At 38.4% G+C, this 15,079-nt stretch overlaps 2 protein-coding genes across 4 annotated transcripts; both read left to right on the top strand.

The window, feature by feature from the left end:
• The first annotated feature begins 956 nt into the window (after window positions 1-956).
• Window positions 957-3,752, top strand: LOC128004379 (leucine-rich repeat neuronal protein 4). 3 transcript variants are annotated; one of them, XM_052592599.1, is made up of 2 exons: window positions 957-1,107; window positions 2,493-3,752. In XM_052592599.1, the coding sequence occupies exon 2, from the start codon at window positions 2,498-2,500 to the stop codon at window positions 3,209-3,211; it is 714 nt and encodes a 237-aa protein (XP_052448559.1). In that variant the 5' UTR covers window positions 957-1,107; window positions 2,493-2,497; the 3' UTR covers window positions 3,212-3,752. The 3 variants fall into 3 exon arrangements, with proteins under 3 accessions (XP_052448559.1, XP_052448558.1, XP_052448560.1); XM_052592598.1 differs by having other exon boundaries at window positions 2,490-3,752; XM_052592600.1 differs by lacking the exon at window positions 957-1,107 and adding an exon at window positions 1,392-1,508.
• Window positions 3,753-9,701: 5,949 nt separating this feature from the next.
• Window positions 9,702-15,079, top strand: LOC128004363 (B-cell CLL/lymphoma 6 member B protein-like). Its single transcript, XM_052592597.1, has 2 exons — window positions 9,702-10,765; window positions 11,881-15,079. The coding sequence occupies exons 1-2, from the start codon at window positions 10,060-10,062 to the stop codon at window positions 12,870-12,872; spliced, it is 1,698 nt and encodes a 565-aa protein (XP_052448557.1). The 5' UTR covers window positions 9,702-10,059; the 3' UTR covers window positions 12,873-15,079.

Below are 15,079 nucleotides of genomic sequence, written 5' to 3'. Positions count from 1 at the left end.
TTTCCCTGACTCAGACCTTAAAGCAAATCATCATTCTATAACTTTTTATTAAAAATATATATTTTTTTCTTTTTAGTTTTTTTCAAACGTTAGGGTAGCTACTTGTTTACAAATGTTGGTAACATGACATTTTAGATTTAGAATTACATTAACATTTTGGTGAACCTGCATCATCTGTCTGCTGAACCTTTTTCACAATTAAGACTATGACTCAACACAAAAAAGTATATCATGTCGAAATAGCTTTGACCACTGTATGACAGTGTCTTCATACACGTGTAAGTGTTAAGGCGGGTGCGCGGATGTGTGTGACTGTGCGTAAATTTCTGAATGATGATGTTAACTTTGACTCTTTCTGCCATCCAGAGTACAGAAAAACAGACTTCCCTTATGTGGTCAGAGCAGCTGCACCAAAAACAATCTCTGTCATACGCACCTGTTTCCGGGATATAGTAAATCTTTTCAGTGAAACACCAAATCCACAATTCTTTTGAATATAAACTGAGATATTAATTTGAATGAACATCATGTGAAGCTTTTCAGGGAAGCGTGAATCATATGCTGACAAGCAGTCTCCAAATCTCTCTGTGAAATAAAGACCCTCTTGTTCGTTATCATACCTGCATGCCACAGGAAGACTATGACTGTGCCGTGTTCAATGAAAGTGGATGATTACCAGAACATGTTTTCTGCTGCTGTAAGGCCGTAAGAATGTGTTTCCAGCAGATACAAGTGCAGTTGTGTATGAAATACTATCTCTTTAGATTAATGGAAGTCAGTGAGTTGATCAACATGAACTCAGATGTGCATGTGTGTGTCGCGTCAGCATTCTGACCTGCTGTAATCGCTGTGATTCATTAGAGGCATGTGCACATTTCCCACACACTTGCTCTTGGCCAGAAAGCCTATTAAATGAGAAAAGGTGGAGCGATGAGGAAAGGAGGGAGAGAGGGGGATGGGGTTAGGAAGAAAAAGTAGGTGAGCGTTGCAGAGTTAAGAGAGTGTTGCTGCTGCAAGGGAATGAGAGCAGAGCAAAGAGCATACCAGAGAAATATTGTCTGATTTTAAGATTGTTAGAAAATCTTTCCTGGACTATCGATTAAACAGGTAAGAATTGAGAGTTTTGCATTTTTATTCATATCTTTTGTCTTTATTCAATAGACTAACTTCACAACTTCAGTTTTATCATAAAAAATAATCTAGAGACAGCAAACAGCAGATAAGCTCAATGCAAATGCCTTTTTCTGATTGATCAAAACCTTGAAAACCTGCATTCCTTTATCACATGGCTGTCTGGTGTTTTTCTCTCCAAAACTCTTACCACTGGCTGGTTTTAATGGACGTTTATCCATGCCAAAGAATGTTAATCAATATTCTAACCGAGAGCAGCTGTCACTGCGCACACACACACACACACACCATCACATTTGCGTGGAAGCTTGCTAACTGGTGTGTTTAGCAATAGAGTGATTTGGATGACTGGAATGTTGGTATTCAATCTGCTAAATGTGAATAGTTTTCTGCAGTAATCTGCTCTGAAGCTCTAGAATGTCACTTGAGAAATATGAAGCAAGTTCTGAAGCACCACTGGCTTGACATTCATTCCTTAGCCAGCTCAGGGGTGATTTTTCTTTCCGGTGTTTTGTTTTTTGTTTTTTTCAATTCAGGAAATTCTGCTTGATCCCTAACAGCCTAATATAGTCAGGTTGACATGTAGTCACTGTGTCAAAACATCAGAATGTGCAGCTATTAGGGATTCAAACTGCTGGTGTCTGTAGCAGGGTCATGTAAAGTATGATCTTTGCTGATAGAACAAAGGCCTTGACCTAAAATGCTAATATAGACACACAAAGCATTGTAACAAGTCTACATTGATAAACTAAGGAGTTATTTATGCTTGATTTAAATCTTAAAAATGAATTTTGTTGGTGCCTAATGCAATCAGTTTGATTCAGTGATCATATCTTTCACTTAATGTTTATTTATTTAATTTAGATGTTCCTATCCATACAAAGTAGTTTTTATGTTGCCTGAAAAAAATTACTGTTGCATTCATTAGAACTAATGTGGATTCAAGTGTGTGCCAAATGCATAATTTGCATGGCAATTTAAAATCCAATTTCAATCTTTTACATTTTTATTTAAGTGTTAACATTAAGCTAAATTTTATTCTGCCAAAATAATATATATTTGACTGCACTCCCATAAGTAAAGAATGGCTAATCAAATTTGATGAAATCTGTTAAGTATCTTAGTGAGTCTTGAACCATTTGATTTGAATCTGAAGTTACAATGTTACAAAAAAGCATTTAGCGCATCGCTAAAAACATTGAAACATTTTACTGAACATTCATGAACTGTAGATCATTAGTCAAGAACGGTTAATGAAATCAGTTAAAGATAACTGAATGACTGATCTGTTTCATCCACCTGAGGAATGAGTCGACTACTCTGATCTGAACCTCCATTCATATTCATATTTTGTTTAGCAGGAGTCATGTTAGGATGTGGATGTCCTGTCATCCTTCTCCTCCTCATCAAATTTCTGGACCTCTCCTTCGTGTCATCAGCATCATCATCATCATCATCATCATCTCAGAATGCAACTCTACTCCGTTTGTCGGCTCTCACAGATGATAACTATGAGGACTATACCACTGAGCCTCAAGGCCCATCCACCACTAACTCCGAAGGCCCAAATAACAACTGCAAATATGACCTGTGTGTGGAGCATCAGCAAACCTGCCAGGAGCTCGCAAGAGTCACAGGCTGCCGCTGCCCGGGGCTGAGCTCTGCTTTCACTCCCCCGAGCCCACCATACCTCTTGGATCTGATTCAACAGGACGGCAAAGGGGTTGTGGTGCGCTGGTGTGCTCCCACCTCCATTGTCACCCACTACATTGTCCGGGTGAAAGGGAGTGGAAAAGTGGAAAAAGTGGGGGAAAGCAAAAGGAGGGCAGTATTGGATAATGTTGAGGCTGGTGCGTATGTATGTGTAGAAGCGGTAAATAAAAGTGGCGTCAGTGCAAAGGATGAGAAGTCATGTGCCGTATTTCAACCCCAAAATTCAGACTCTGGACTTGCGTTGAAGCTGGGTATTATTGGGGGTGTGGTGGGACTGATACTGCTGTTGATTCTGGCTCTGCTACTGTGGAGACACAAAACACGGCAGATATCCACCGCACGGACTGAGACTGAGGGAGTTCTGTAACATGTGTGCATGTGTGTGTGGGGGGGGGGGGTCAAAAATGCACTTAATCTTGATATGAATGGTGGGATTAAATGAATGACTGTTGACTACTGTAAGCATGTTGGATAGAGAGAGTGTATGGATGACTTAATGAACATGAAGAGAAAAAGGGGCGCAGGGAAAGGGGATGAATGATTCGGCACATTCTTCTCATTTGCTCGTCAGTGTCTAACAATGTGATTTAGGAAAAATACACATTGCCTACTGCTGGTGTGCTGACGCCAATTATGGGCTATGTTTCAAGCCCACTTCCTGATCGCAATCACCTTTTAAACTTGTGTAGTCTATGTTTGTTTCTTCTGCCTGTATGTGCTTCCAAAGAAAAAGGCTGAATCACAGTTTCTCACATTTTCAGTACGATTTGATTGTATCAAATGATTTATACACATTTTCTGTCATTTTGTTAAAGGAGTTTGCTAAGAAAATGGGTGTAATTGTGGATCTTACAAGATAGAATATTTTTGTATTTTTTCCTGATAAAACAAAATGTTACTGTACCATACCATATGCTCCCAAATCATAGATGTGTCAAAACATAGTACTGAAAATATTCTTGTATCATATGTTTACCATATACCATAATCCACACTTAAATCTGAACAGCTTAAATCATTATATTATATTATATTATCATATGCTAAAAACATATGTAAATTGTTGAGTTTTTAGGGACAGTCACCTGACCCATGAAAGGGATGTGACTATTCACTCTAAAGCCCCAGTGAAATTATCATAATGTCATGATGACTAATGATTTGCTGTTGACCGCACAAGAACATGCACTGTCCCAAACCATTAGCTATGACATCAGAGGTAGGAAAAAACATGTCAATTTCACACTTTTAAGAGCTGTCTAAAAAAGAATCAGGCACTGGTAGAGCATCTACTATAATAAAATGAAACTTATTAAATATTAATATATATTCTTCTTGCAAAAAACATCAGTAAACTAAACAAACAAAATTAAATACATCAAAAAATTGACAAAACATCGAGGCCCTAAGCTCCTCCATGTTCAATAGCAAGTGAATGTGTCTAAAGACTTAAAGTTACCACAACTTCTAATCTCAAGAGGCAGATTAATCCAAAAATGAAGAGCAGCAACAGAGAAGGAACAAACCATTAGACTTGAGGTAAAATTTAGGAACAGTTAGCAACAATCTACAAGATGTCCATCAGTCTTGATGTCTGATAAATCGGAAGAAAGTCTTAAGTAAATTGAGGAGCTAAGATAATCAGAATCTTAAAAACAAATAAGAAAACCTTAAACCTCACCCTATAACAAACTGAGGCCAAAGAGGCCTGCACTGGAAAAACACAAACCTGTTATATTGTCCCATTCAGAAGCCTAGTTGTGTTTATGTTTGTGCGAGCAAGAAGCAGTAATAACATTAAGTGACATGGCATCTGACGCACGGAAACCATTGGCACATGCCACTTTGCTCAGTGGCACATCTTGTGACACTTCCAGTTTTCACTGACATGTCAGTGGAGAGTGGCATGTGCCACTGACACTTGTGACATGTGTCATGTGTCGATGGATTGTGTCAATGTGATTTAGATTTTTGTGGAGTGTCACTGTATGTTGTGGCTTCTCCAGTGACGCTGCCACTGTCAGCCAAAGTATAATAAAGACACATGCACTCAACGGCAGAACAAGTTTTAATCGATGATACGTTTCTGTTGTTACTTTGAACAACAGCTTGGGCTTCTTCATGTTTTTAATATTAGTCTTCTTCCTGAATGTTTGGCCAATAGCCAACTTCAATAATAAATAAATAAATACATTGTTATAAAATAACTCAATTTCTTATTGCATAATTATATTAAATATATTTAAAATATTAAAGCCATAGATGAGAAGGCTGCACTGGCCAGTGCTATATTGCTGATGCCGCCAGTACCAAAATCAGAGTTTACAGTAACAGATGTAACAATCTACATTTAGCAGATGCTTTTATCCAAAGCAACTTAGTGCATTCAGGCTATACATTTTTTTTTACAGGATGTATGTTCCCTGGGAATTAAACCCACAACCTTTTGCACTGCTAACACAATGCTCTACCACTGAGCCACAATCTTTTTAGTGTACTTTTTGAGCCAAATGTTATGCAAAAATATTACACATAGGGTTTACTAAACTGTACTAAACAGTGTAAAATGTTACATCCGTATTAAGACATCTATTTTCAATGGTTCATTATTATTTTTCAGAATTATGTGATATTTAAAATGAATGATTTTGTTTTTAGAGTTGTCAACAAAGGTCCATGACACAAGGGAGTTACTGCTTCTGTACAAATTCAGTAACTTAAAATGAAGGGTTGGTTTGGTATGTCCAGACTCTTTTTAGGGATTCCTCTGAAATTTCAAAATTTTAATTTACCACAGAATCACCAAAAATGTTATCAAGCAGCAGCACCTAGCCGCCAACTCCCTTAAGTGTTTTAGAGTGCAAATCTACCATCAACACAAGAGAGGCTGCAAAAACCATTTTAGTAAAGACACAAACAAAACAATCTGTCTCTGGGTGGAACACTTCTGTCATTCTAAGAGAACAAACAGATCCAGTCAGCCCTTTCAATGCCAGTGCTTTGCATTATCTAAAGTCTTTGTAATCATCTGTATTTTAGAAAGCTGGAAAATAACTATAATTTATGACAGAATTACCATAGCAGGCAGGAATAAATGAGGTCTACTGTGACACATTCAGTTTGCTGGTCTACTGGAAAGTTCCATTGTTTATTGTGGTGGGTGTGGCTTAAGAAAACCACATACTTTTCTCTGGATTTTGCATATAGAATTTTGTTTAGATTTCTGGCAACATGTCAGGTAAAAAAACAACACATGCACAGAAAAAAAAAAATTAAAAGGACTATGATATAATCTATATCATATAAAGAAACTATAAAGAAACTAACATTAAAATGGACATTTAAAAAGTATTTTTAAGTGACTGAGGCTACATCAGTTTACATCATTATGACAGATGCCAACGAAACCGAACAATTTATTTTCAGAACTGATTTTCAGAACTGACAAGCTGATTGGGATAAGATCTTCATCTTTTCAGCTCGCAATTTTTTAAAAATAAATATAAATAAATATGTGTACAGACTCAGAGCAGAGCTTGATAGAGACAGGTGTAACTAAAGCCAGATGTTCTGGTACAGCAGAACCTGATTTAACCACTGTTTAAAACTCTTTTGTGTCTTTTCTTCTGTAATATCAGTCACAAATTTTAATACATGCCTCTAAGCGATGCACAGCTGAGCCAGGAAGTGGGCCACACAATTCCAAAGAAAAGGAGTGCTGTCGCACTGCAGTTCAAAACTACCCCTGTAAAGCAGATCAGAACAAGTATTCACCCGTAGCTTCATAAAATGGGTTTCCATGGGTGTGTGCTACAGCCACACCAGATAACTGAAGCAAATGTCAAGTATGTGCTGGATTGTGTGAAGCTCAACACCACTTAACTCTGGAATAATGGATCACGGTATACCATCATCCTCTCTCATGGATGAGTTTGGGGGATGGCAATATAAAGCTACTTGACCAAATGTATATAACGACTATAATGTTGGTCAAGGAGGAACAAAAGGTATCTGGCTGTTTTCCCTGCTTTTGTTTTGCTGAAGGGACACACTTTGTGGAGAAGACTTCAGAGAAGGTCCTTGTCTAACATTGAAAACACAACCCTAGACACACACTTTGGACATATTCCTCATTTTTGTAAACCTATTAATGTGTTGTCATTTATTGCATTATATTTTGTATTCTATATGATATTGTCTCATAATGTAATTCACCAAACCATATTACTTTGTATCAGAGCTTCTGATTATTGGTTGGTGTCCACTGGTGAGATATAAAATGAAACTTAGACGTTTTGGCTGTTTATACATGTGCTTAAAAGGGCACATATACTGTGGTGTATATGTTTTGTACAACAGAAATGTGGTCGTTATTATTTCTGATTCCTGATATACTAAGATTTACCACCGGGTGGCGCTGCTGCACCAGCACAACATGAAGAAACACAACCAGAGCCCGTCCATATTAGACATTCTCTCACTCTTGACACAACCAATCTCAATAGCCTTTCTGTTTCATCACAGGAAGTGCAAAGTTATACCAAGGACGAGCCAAACTAGAGCATTAATGATAATATTTAAAAAAGATGGTGGTGTAGAGCAGTGGTTTTTAACCTTTTTTACTTCAAGCCCTTCTATGGTTCTTCTACTGTAATAAAAAATTAACCCAAAATATTTTATTTTAATTTTGTACATCTTAACATTTTAATATAACTATAATAAGATTTATTAGGCGCCCTAGGTTCCATAAAAGGGGATAGAGAAACACTGGAGCATGTATTTCTGTCCATCTGACTGTATATGTGTCTGAAGACCTTGAAAACCCTTTAAACTTCCAGGTTTTATTGAGACTGAGGAGTCACGTGCCGATTTGGGTTGATTTGGGAGGGGTCTGTGTATGAAGTTATTTTTGATTCAAAACAACTGAACACCTGTGGCAGTGCGATTTGTAGTTGTAAAGAAAAGCCACACATGTGTATCAGTAAATTTGAAGTCACAGAAGAGAAATGTTTTAAGAGTTGCAAACCTGTAGACTTTTTTTTCTCTCCCACAAACACAACACAACAGTTACACCTTCTCAAATTCTTCATTGCAGGTGCACAAATCCTATTCTACAAATCACACATTTAGAAACTCGTACGCTCACATTTTTGAAACAATTGCTGCAGTGAATGTGGTGCAAAACGCATTTACACACCCGCATCAAGAAATGTGAAGTCGTGGAGAAATGTTGAACATCCGCAAATCAGTACGTGAATTCATCAAATGAGAGTTGCACACTTGTAGAATATTTTCTCAGAAATGGGACAGGAGAGACCACCAAAGGCCATGGGCCCACCCTGCACATCACAGCACTGCTTAAAGTCAGAGAAACTGACTGAAAAGCATAGAACAGATATCTTCAACAATTTCTGGTCCATGCCTTTCTGGGAGACACGCAAGCTGTATATCCAGACTCTAGTCCAAAATGTGCACATAAAACAGAAGAAAGGTGGTGTTGCATCTAGGAGAACAACGTCCCTATTATACCACCTGCAACTGGCAGATAGACGTAAACCTGTGTGTAAGAATCTTTTCTGTTCAACACTTTGACATTGCCCAACACATTGCCCCCAAAACCATCGGATCATGGTTAAAATCCAAAACTGATCCGTGTAAACCCAAGATCAACAAGACTGGCCCATGTGTGCCCATATCAGATGTTGACCAGACCTTCCTGAAAGAATGGCTCTCTGGACTGCCTACAGTCCCATCCCATTACTGCCGTCAGGACAAATTACACATCTTGGTTATGTTTAGGAGAATAAAAAAACTTTGGTTATGTTTGCACAGCACCTAAGTGGAACTTCGATTAAGGGTGGAAAAGGAAAACAGTGGTTAAGGTTAGAAATTAATAAGAAATAACTTGATTAGGGTTCACAAGTTACACATCTTGGTTATATTTAGGAGAATATAAAAACTTTGGTTATATTATGTTTGCACAGCACCTAAGTGGAACTAAGTCATGGCATATTCTGCCTAAGTCACTTTTATTGGTTAGGCAATTGATGATGGATATTTTTCTTTTTGCATACTTGTTCACACATCTGGTTGAATGTACTGTTATAATATCATTAAAAAATAACAATGTGATTTCTAAAAAAAAAATGTTTTTTCTTTTTTACCAAAAACATTTAAATATAACTTAGGCAATTATGATATGAGGCTAACGATAATATATATTTTTATATATAAAAGAGTTAAATGCACAGTCAGAATTCCTCACATCTCTTGGTGATTTCAGACACCTTGTGTTTTTTTTCCAAGTAGGAAAATGTTGAAAACTAATATGATTCACGAGGCGTTTGCCCTGTCGATCATGAAACCGATTACAGCAGTTCACAATACAGCAATACTGAACCATTTTCCAAAAAATAATCAAAATTAATGACCAAATGACCAACGTTACCTAATGCCTACTATACAGTACATCTACTTCTGTACCGCGATTCCCACAATGCATTGCGACGTGACGCAACGATCCCGACCTCTATAGCTAATTAACAATCATAGTTTACCTTGGCGAACTTGGCTTTCGTTTTTCATTTCAAGGTTTACAGTAGGTAGATCTTTAATCACATGTTAAGGACTATGTTTTACATAAGATAAAATTTGATGTGTAAACTAGATTTTTGTGAACGACATGACTAAGAACTAAACACCAAAGCATACTTCAAAGGACTTTGTAAACCAACGAACGTTAATCCGTTTCTCGCATTGACTATAAATTCTGAAAGTCGTCATTTATGTGCGCTTTGTTTACGCGAGAGTATGTCATCAAGCCGCGACCCCATCTTTGACCAATCAGAAGTCAGTATTGACCCCAGCGTTTGTACTGTGGAGTGAAGGCTCAGGCTCTGGAGCGTAGAGAAGACAAATTTACTACGTTAAATGCAGATTAACGACAGTATTGCGTTATTTATCGTGCTTTCACCAAAACCAAGTCAGCGAAAAACTCAATTTTCAAGAGTTACGCTAGAGTGGGCTAGTTTGCTAATGGCAATGCTATAGTAGCTGATCTGGCTCATATCTAGTTTTTAATTTCGGAGTGGTTAGGAAACACAGTCGCAGCGAGACTCCAGAAGATGACCGTTTCCGTTTTATATAACATTAATATATCATAGCTACTAAAATAGGTTCCCTTCTTCGTTTGTGTGTAGAGCAGAGGAATTCGCTATGAACTCGAAGCGCAACAGTGGTGAAAACGGCGCGGGCAGAATCAACCCAGGGTCGGTACCAACAGCATCAAACAGCTCATCAGCGAGCGCCTCTCACCGTAAACAAACCATAATCGACTCGTCTCATAAGGGAGAGAAGGATGAGTGCATACAAAACACAGTCCGGGACAAACACCTGTCCATCTCCACACTCAGAACGCGCCTCGGACCGACCATCCGCTCCACTCTGTCCGCGGCGGTGGACACCCTTCTGGGCGAGATCGTGGCGGTGCTGTCCGAGACCCAGCGGGAGCTGCTGACCAAAGAGCAAGAGAACGAGAAGCTGAAGGTTCGACTCGAAGTCTCCGAGAGAGAGCTCAAGACGTTACAGGAGTGCCTGTGTAGCGCGCAGAAATTAATCGACCAGCTTCAGGGTCCCTTTGGGAACCCGTCCATGCCGGGACCTCACGTCTACTCCACCGCTGGACCCGTGACCTCGAGCCGCTTGACACATCGGAGTGCGACCGAGCCGGATCCGCGCTGCTTTACTGGAGCCGAGCCCGAGTTGAGTGGCGCTCTTGGGGATGCCATACACGGCTTTGACTCCAGGGAGGAATTCAAGAGCTGCCACCTCTCCATTCAGGCGGACGGGACGGTGACGAACAGTTTTTATGACCCTATATCCGTCCATTCCTCTAACATCTGTTCAGACATAAACAGACCCAGTAAGACAACACTCAGTTTATTACATGTAATGTGAATTGTGGATGTAAAAACACCTAACACAAAAGCATGTAGGCAGAAGACAGTGTTGCAACAACACAAAGTGATTTATGATAGGGATGCACAATATATCAGTTATCTGCCGATATAGTACATTTTCCAACTTAATTGATATCTGTCTGTATTTAATTGTGCATAGACATGTCTCTCTCTCTCTCTCACACACACACACACACACACACACATTTTAATAAATAATATTAATGATAATTATTCAATAATTTACTAACATTAATTTTACCCTTTAGCAAATCGTAAAACGATTGTAATTACTGTATTTTGAATGCCTAACTCATAGCATTTCATATGATTTGATTTAATATTTTAATATTAAATATTGTAAACACAAATAGTATTCTTTTAATATAGTCCGTTTATTGGTTATCAGCCATAATCTGGAAAAGTTTAATATCAGGGCCTTATTTTCTTAGCTAGAGATGGTTATTTGTGTCTAACTGATACAGATTATTTTTATGCTTGTGTGTCTGATAGCCATACCAATATTTAACTGTTTTTGACATAATTAATAACCTAATTATTCATTTCAAATAATACATATCATAACAACAATAATAATAAAGGCGGTTATTAGTTCTTCACATAAACGTTTTGAGAAGTCTGAAGAACTTCTAATCCATTTTATTGTTATTCTTAAAGTACTGAAAGAATGTCTACCTTTGATGTACACAACAACTTCTGTTCTTAACTGAACAAATGAAAGAAAAACGCTTTTGGTCGGCTCTGTATAACAGTTTGATAATTGTTGGTAGTTTACAGCTGTAAAGACCAATTATGAAACTGTCTGGCATTTTACATTATAATAGTTTTTTTTCTGTGAAAAGTATAGATATCACATTATATGCAAGTAATCTAATATTCTTATGAAACACAATGACAAAAAAGTTGTACAAATCATGAAGTTGTCATGCCTCGGGTTGCAAAAGGGTGGAAACATTCTGGAAACTTTCCCAAATTTACTAGAAATTTTCCACCTATTTGCCAAAGTTGATATTTCTCGTAGGCCTACCTGTGTATAAATGTGTGATGTCTGTCACAGGTGAGATGGTGGATGACAGCAGAAGACTCACACACACCAGAGCCCAAAACCCTCCCTCACACACTAGCTTCTCCGTTAAAGAGGAGCAGGTTCCTTCCTCTGGACAGGTGTGTGTGCGGGGAGGAGAGGCTCCCACAGAAGCCGAGCACTCAGCACAGAGTGTGTGTGATCTGGCATACGTCCATGTGGTTGAGGAAGAAGGAGGTTCCCGTTCACACCATCACCAATCCAAACCTACACCACCACCCCCCTCTAGGCCTCACAATGGACCCTCCTCCAGTAGTTCACCATCACAAGGAACCTCCGGACTGAGATCAGCCCAGAGGGATGCTCCTGGTTTGGGTATAACCACCAGCAGAAGCCCTGGGGTGGGCGGCTCATCGCCAGAAGAGCCCATACGGCGCTCCATCTCTGAGCTGATGGGAGAGGCACCTGGGGAACGTCCTCACTTGTGTCTAGAGTGTGGCAAGACCTTCCGTCTGATCTCCAGCTTGAAAAAGCACCTGAGGATCCACACGGGAGAGAAACCATACCCGTGCACTGTCTGTGGCCGCCGTTTCCGCGAGTCTGGGGCTCTTAAGACTCACCTTCGCATCCACACCGGTGAGAAACCATATTCCTGCTCAGATTGCGGAACGCAGTTTCGTCATCTCGATGGCCTGCGGAAGCACCGCCGCACACACACCGGTGAAAAACCATATGTGTGCAGCGTCTGCGGGAAAAGGCTCAGTAGGCTGCAGCATCTGAAACACCACCAGCGCATACACACGGGAGAGCGGCCATGCTGCTGCCCACTTTGCCACAGAGGCTTTAAAGATCCGGCCAGTCTGAGGAAACACCTCCGTGCACATCAGGGTGAGCCTGGAGCGGATGAAGCAATGGGAATGGCTGGTTTGGGAGAGGGAGGATCCATGGATGATGAGGATATGAGGTTCGGGATGTGGGGGGAAGAGGAAGGGAATGAAGGCGAGCCAGTGGAGGACTGTGTTTAGTCACTGTGTTTAGAGTTACAGCTAAGGAAAACAAACGTTATTTTAATATTTAAAATAACACTGGCTTAAAGGGTTAGTTCACCCAAAAAAAAATTAGCCCATAATTTACTCACCCTTGAGGCATCCTAGCTGTATATGACTTTCTTCTTTCAGACTAATCCAGTCGGATGTATATTACAACCCTCTATTTTGCAAGTAAATCACTTGTATATGCGACTAAATCTTCACTCTTCAAAAAGGATAATTTACTCACCCTCAAAATGTTTCTTTCTTCTGTTAAACACAAAATAAGATATTTTGAAGAATGTTGAGTAAACAAAAAAAAAATACTGTTTGTTTACCAACAATCTTTTGTGTTCAACAGAAAAATGAAACTAATATATTATGAAAACAAATTGAGAATTGAGTTAATATGACAGGAATTTTCATTTGTGGGTGAACTATTAAAATCTTTTGTTTTTTTATTTTTACTCTAAATCAAAATTTTGCTATCTATACAACAAAGGTTACATCTTGTCCTGGACTTAAAAAAAGAACGGTCTGTGGCAACACTTTCTTGTAGAGATTAACTTTGAAACCTATAACAACAAGCTCATTATTTAACAATGGTTATGTAAATTGATCATAATGACTCAAAAAAACAATACCTTCAAGTAAATATTATATCCCATGACATCTCAGATGTCACATCATATAGACCAGGGCATGTAGACTTGCAGCTTTTGTTTTCTCTGTGTACTGTCTGTTAGTGTAGGGGCTGTTGACTCTCCACTGGTGCTGCTAACAGGGTATCATAAGATCCATTACTCACACATTTTATGGGTGTCGTCATTGATCTGCTAATCATTTTAATGCGGCCTCTTTTAGAGAAAAAGCTACAATGAACACATTAAAGCCTTAACTGTGGTTATATTGCACAGGCTCCATTACAGATGTTCTTCAAGAGCTGTAGTGTTTTTTTTATTTATTTGGTTCTTCACCTTTATATCATTTAATGGCGTTCAGTGCATTATTAGATTAAAGTGTTTGGAGGGTTTTGTGTTCAAGGTGTAGTTTATTTCACAGGGTGCTGATCCAAAGAATGAGAATTGTGACTGCCAGGGTTAATTAATCTGAGTTCAGATGGCTCATCTGTAAAAATGTATTTACATATCCAACTACGTTATGTATCAAAATGCAGATTGTTTTGAAGAATGAAGGCTTCTCCTTGAGGTTGAGGTATAATGAGCCAGCACAGGATCAAGTTAACCTTAAAAGTGCTGCCCTCTACTGGATAAATGAGGAAAAGACTGTTACTGCCAAGTTTTTTTTTTGGTTTGGTTCTCCTCCAAAGATGGAGACAGATTTTTTGTTGTGGCCATGGCGTCAATACTGTGTGACTTTGTGAATACAGTTTTTTTTTTCTTATATATATGTATATATATATTTCATGAAATGCCATTTTGTACACTTGACTTGTATATCCTGTACATTGAATTGAAATAGATTAGTCCTAAAAATCAAGCCAGAAACTGTATCTTAAAAAGATCCATGACAAGGGTTTTAATAACTCTGAACTATTTAAACCGTTTACTTTGTTACAATATTTCTTTTGTTTCTGTGGCCACATGTGATGTTGAGTTTAGCTATGTTGTTTCAGATGTTTGAAGGTTGTGGTCCATCTGTAGTTGATTCAACAAGAAGTTCAACAAAGATGACTAAGTAACACTCCAAAACATCTTCAGTGTAAACAATCATTGGCCTCTTCCTTAGTAAATCTGCAGAATGGAACTTTGATTACTACTAGACCAGTGTTTTGGGCTGGTCTGCAACCTTTTCAGTGTAATGCTGTAATACAAGCTGAGGGACAACAACTTCAGCCAAATGAAGGGGAAGAATCACATTTTAATTTAGTTTCAATATATAGTATGATCAAATGTAATCTTACATCTCTCCACAATTATAATTCACTGTAAGATAGAATACAGGTCAATTTTCTTTAAAAATAAATCAATTCTGCTATAACATCTGTACTTCCATAGTCTTCAGTATGTATTTTCTGTCATTATACTCTTTAATTAAGTATAATAAACCAGTATCTATAACAGTAAACTTCACTCATATTCAGAATGATGTACCAACAGACTATAAAAATATAAATTAAAAAAATGCAAATGTAATGATTATTAAATCTGAATTTAAAATGTTCTTGCAAGATTCTTGTGATT

Source organism: Carassius gibelio, chromosome A5 (assembly GCF_023724105.1).
Source record: "Carassius gibelio isolate Cgi1373 ecotype wild population from Czech Republic chromosome A5, carGib1.2-hapl.c, whole genome shotgun sequence".
NCBI lineage: Eukaryota > Metazoa > Chordata > Actinopteri > Cypriniformes > Cyprinidae > Carassius > Carassius gibelio.
This window is presented reverse-complemented; position numbering and strand designations above follow the sequence as displayed.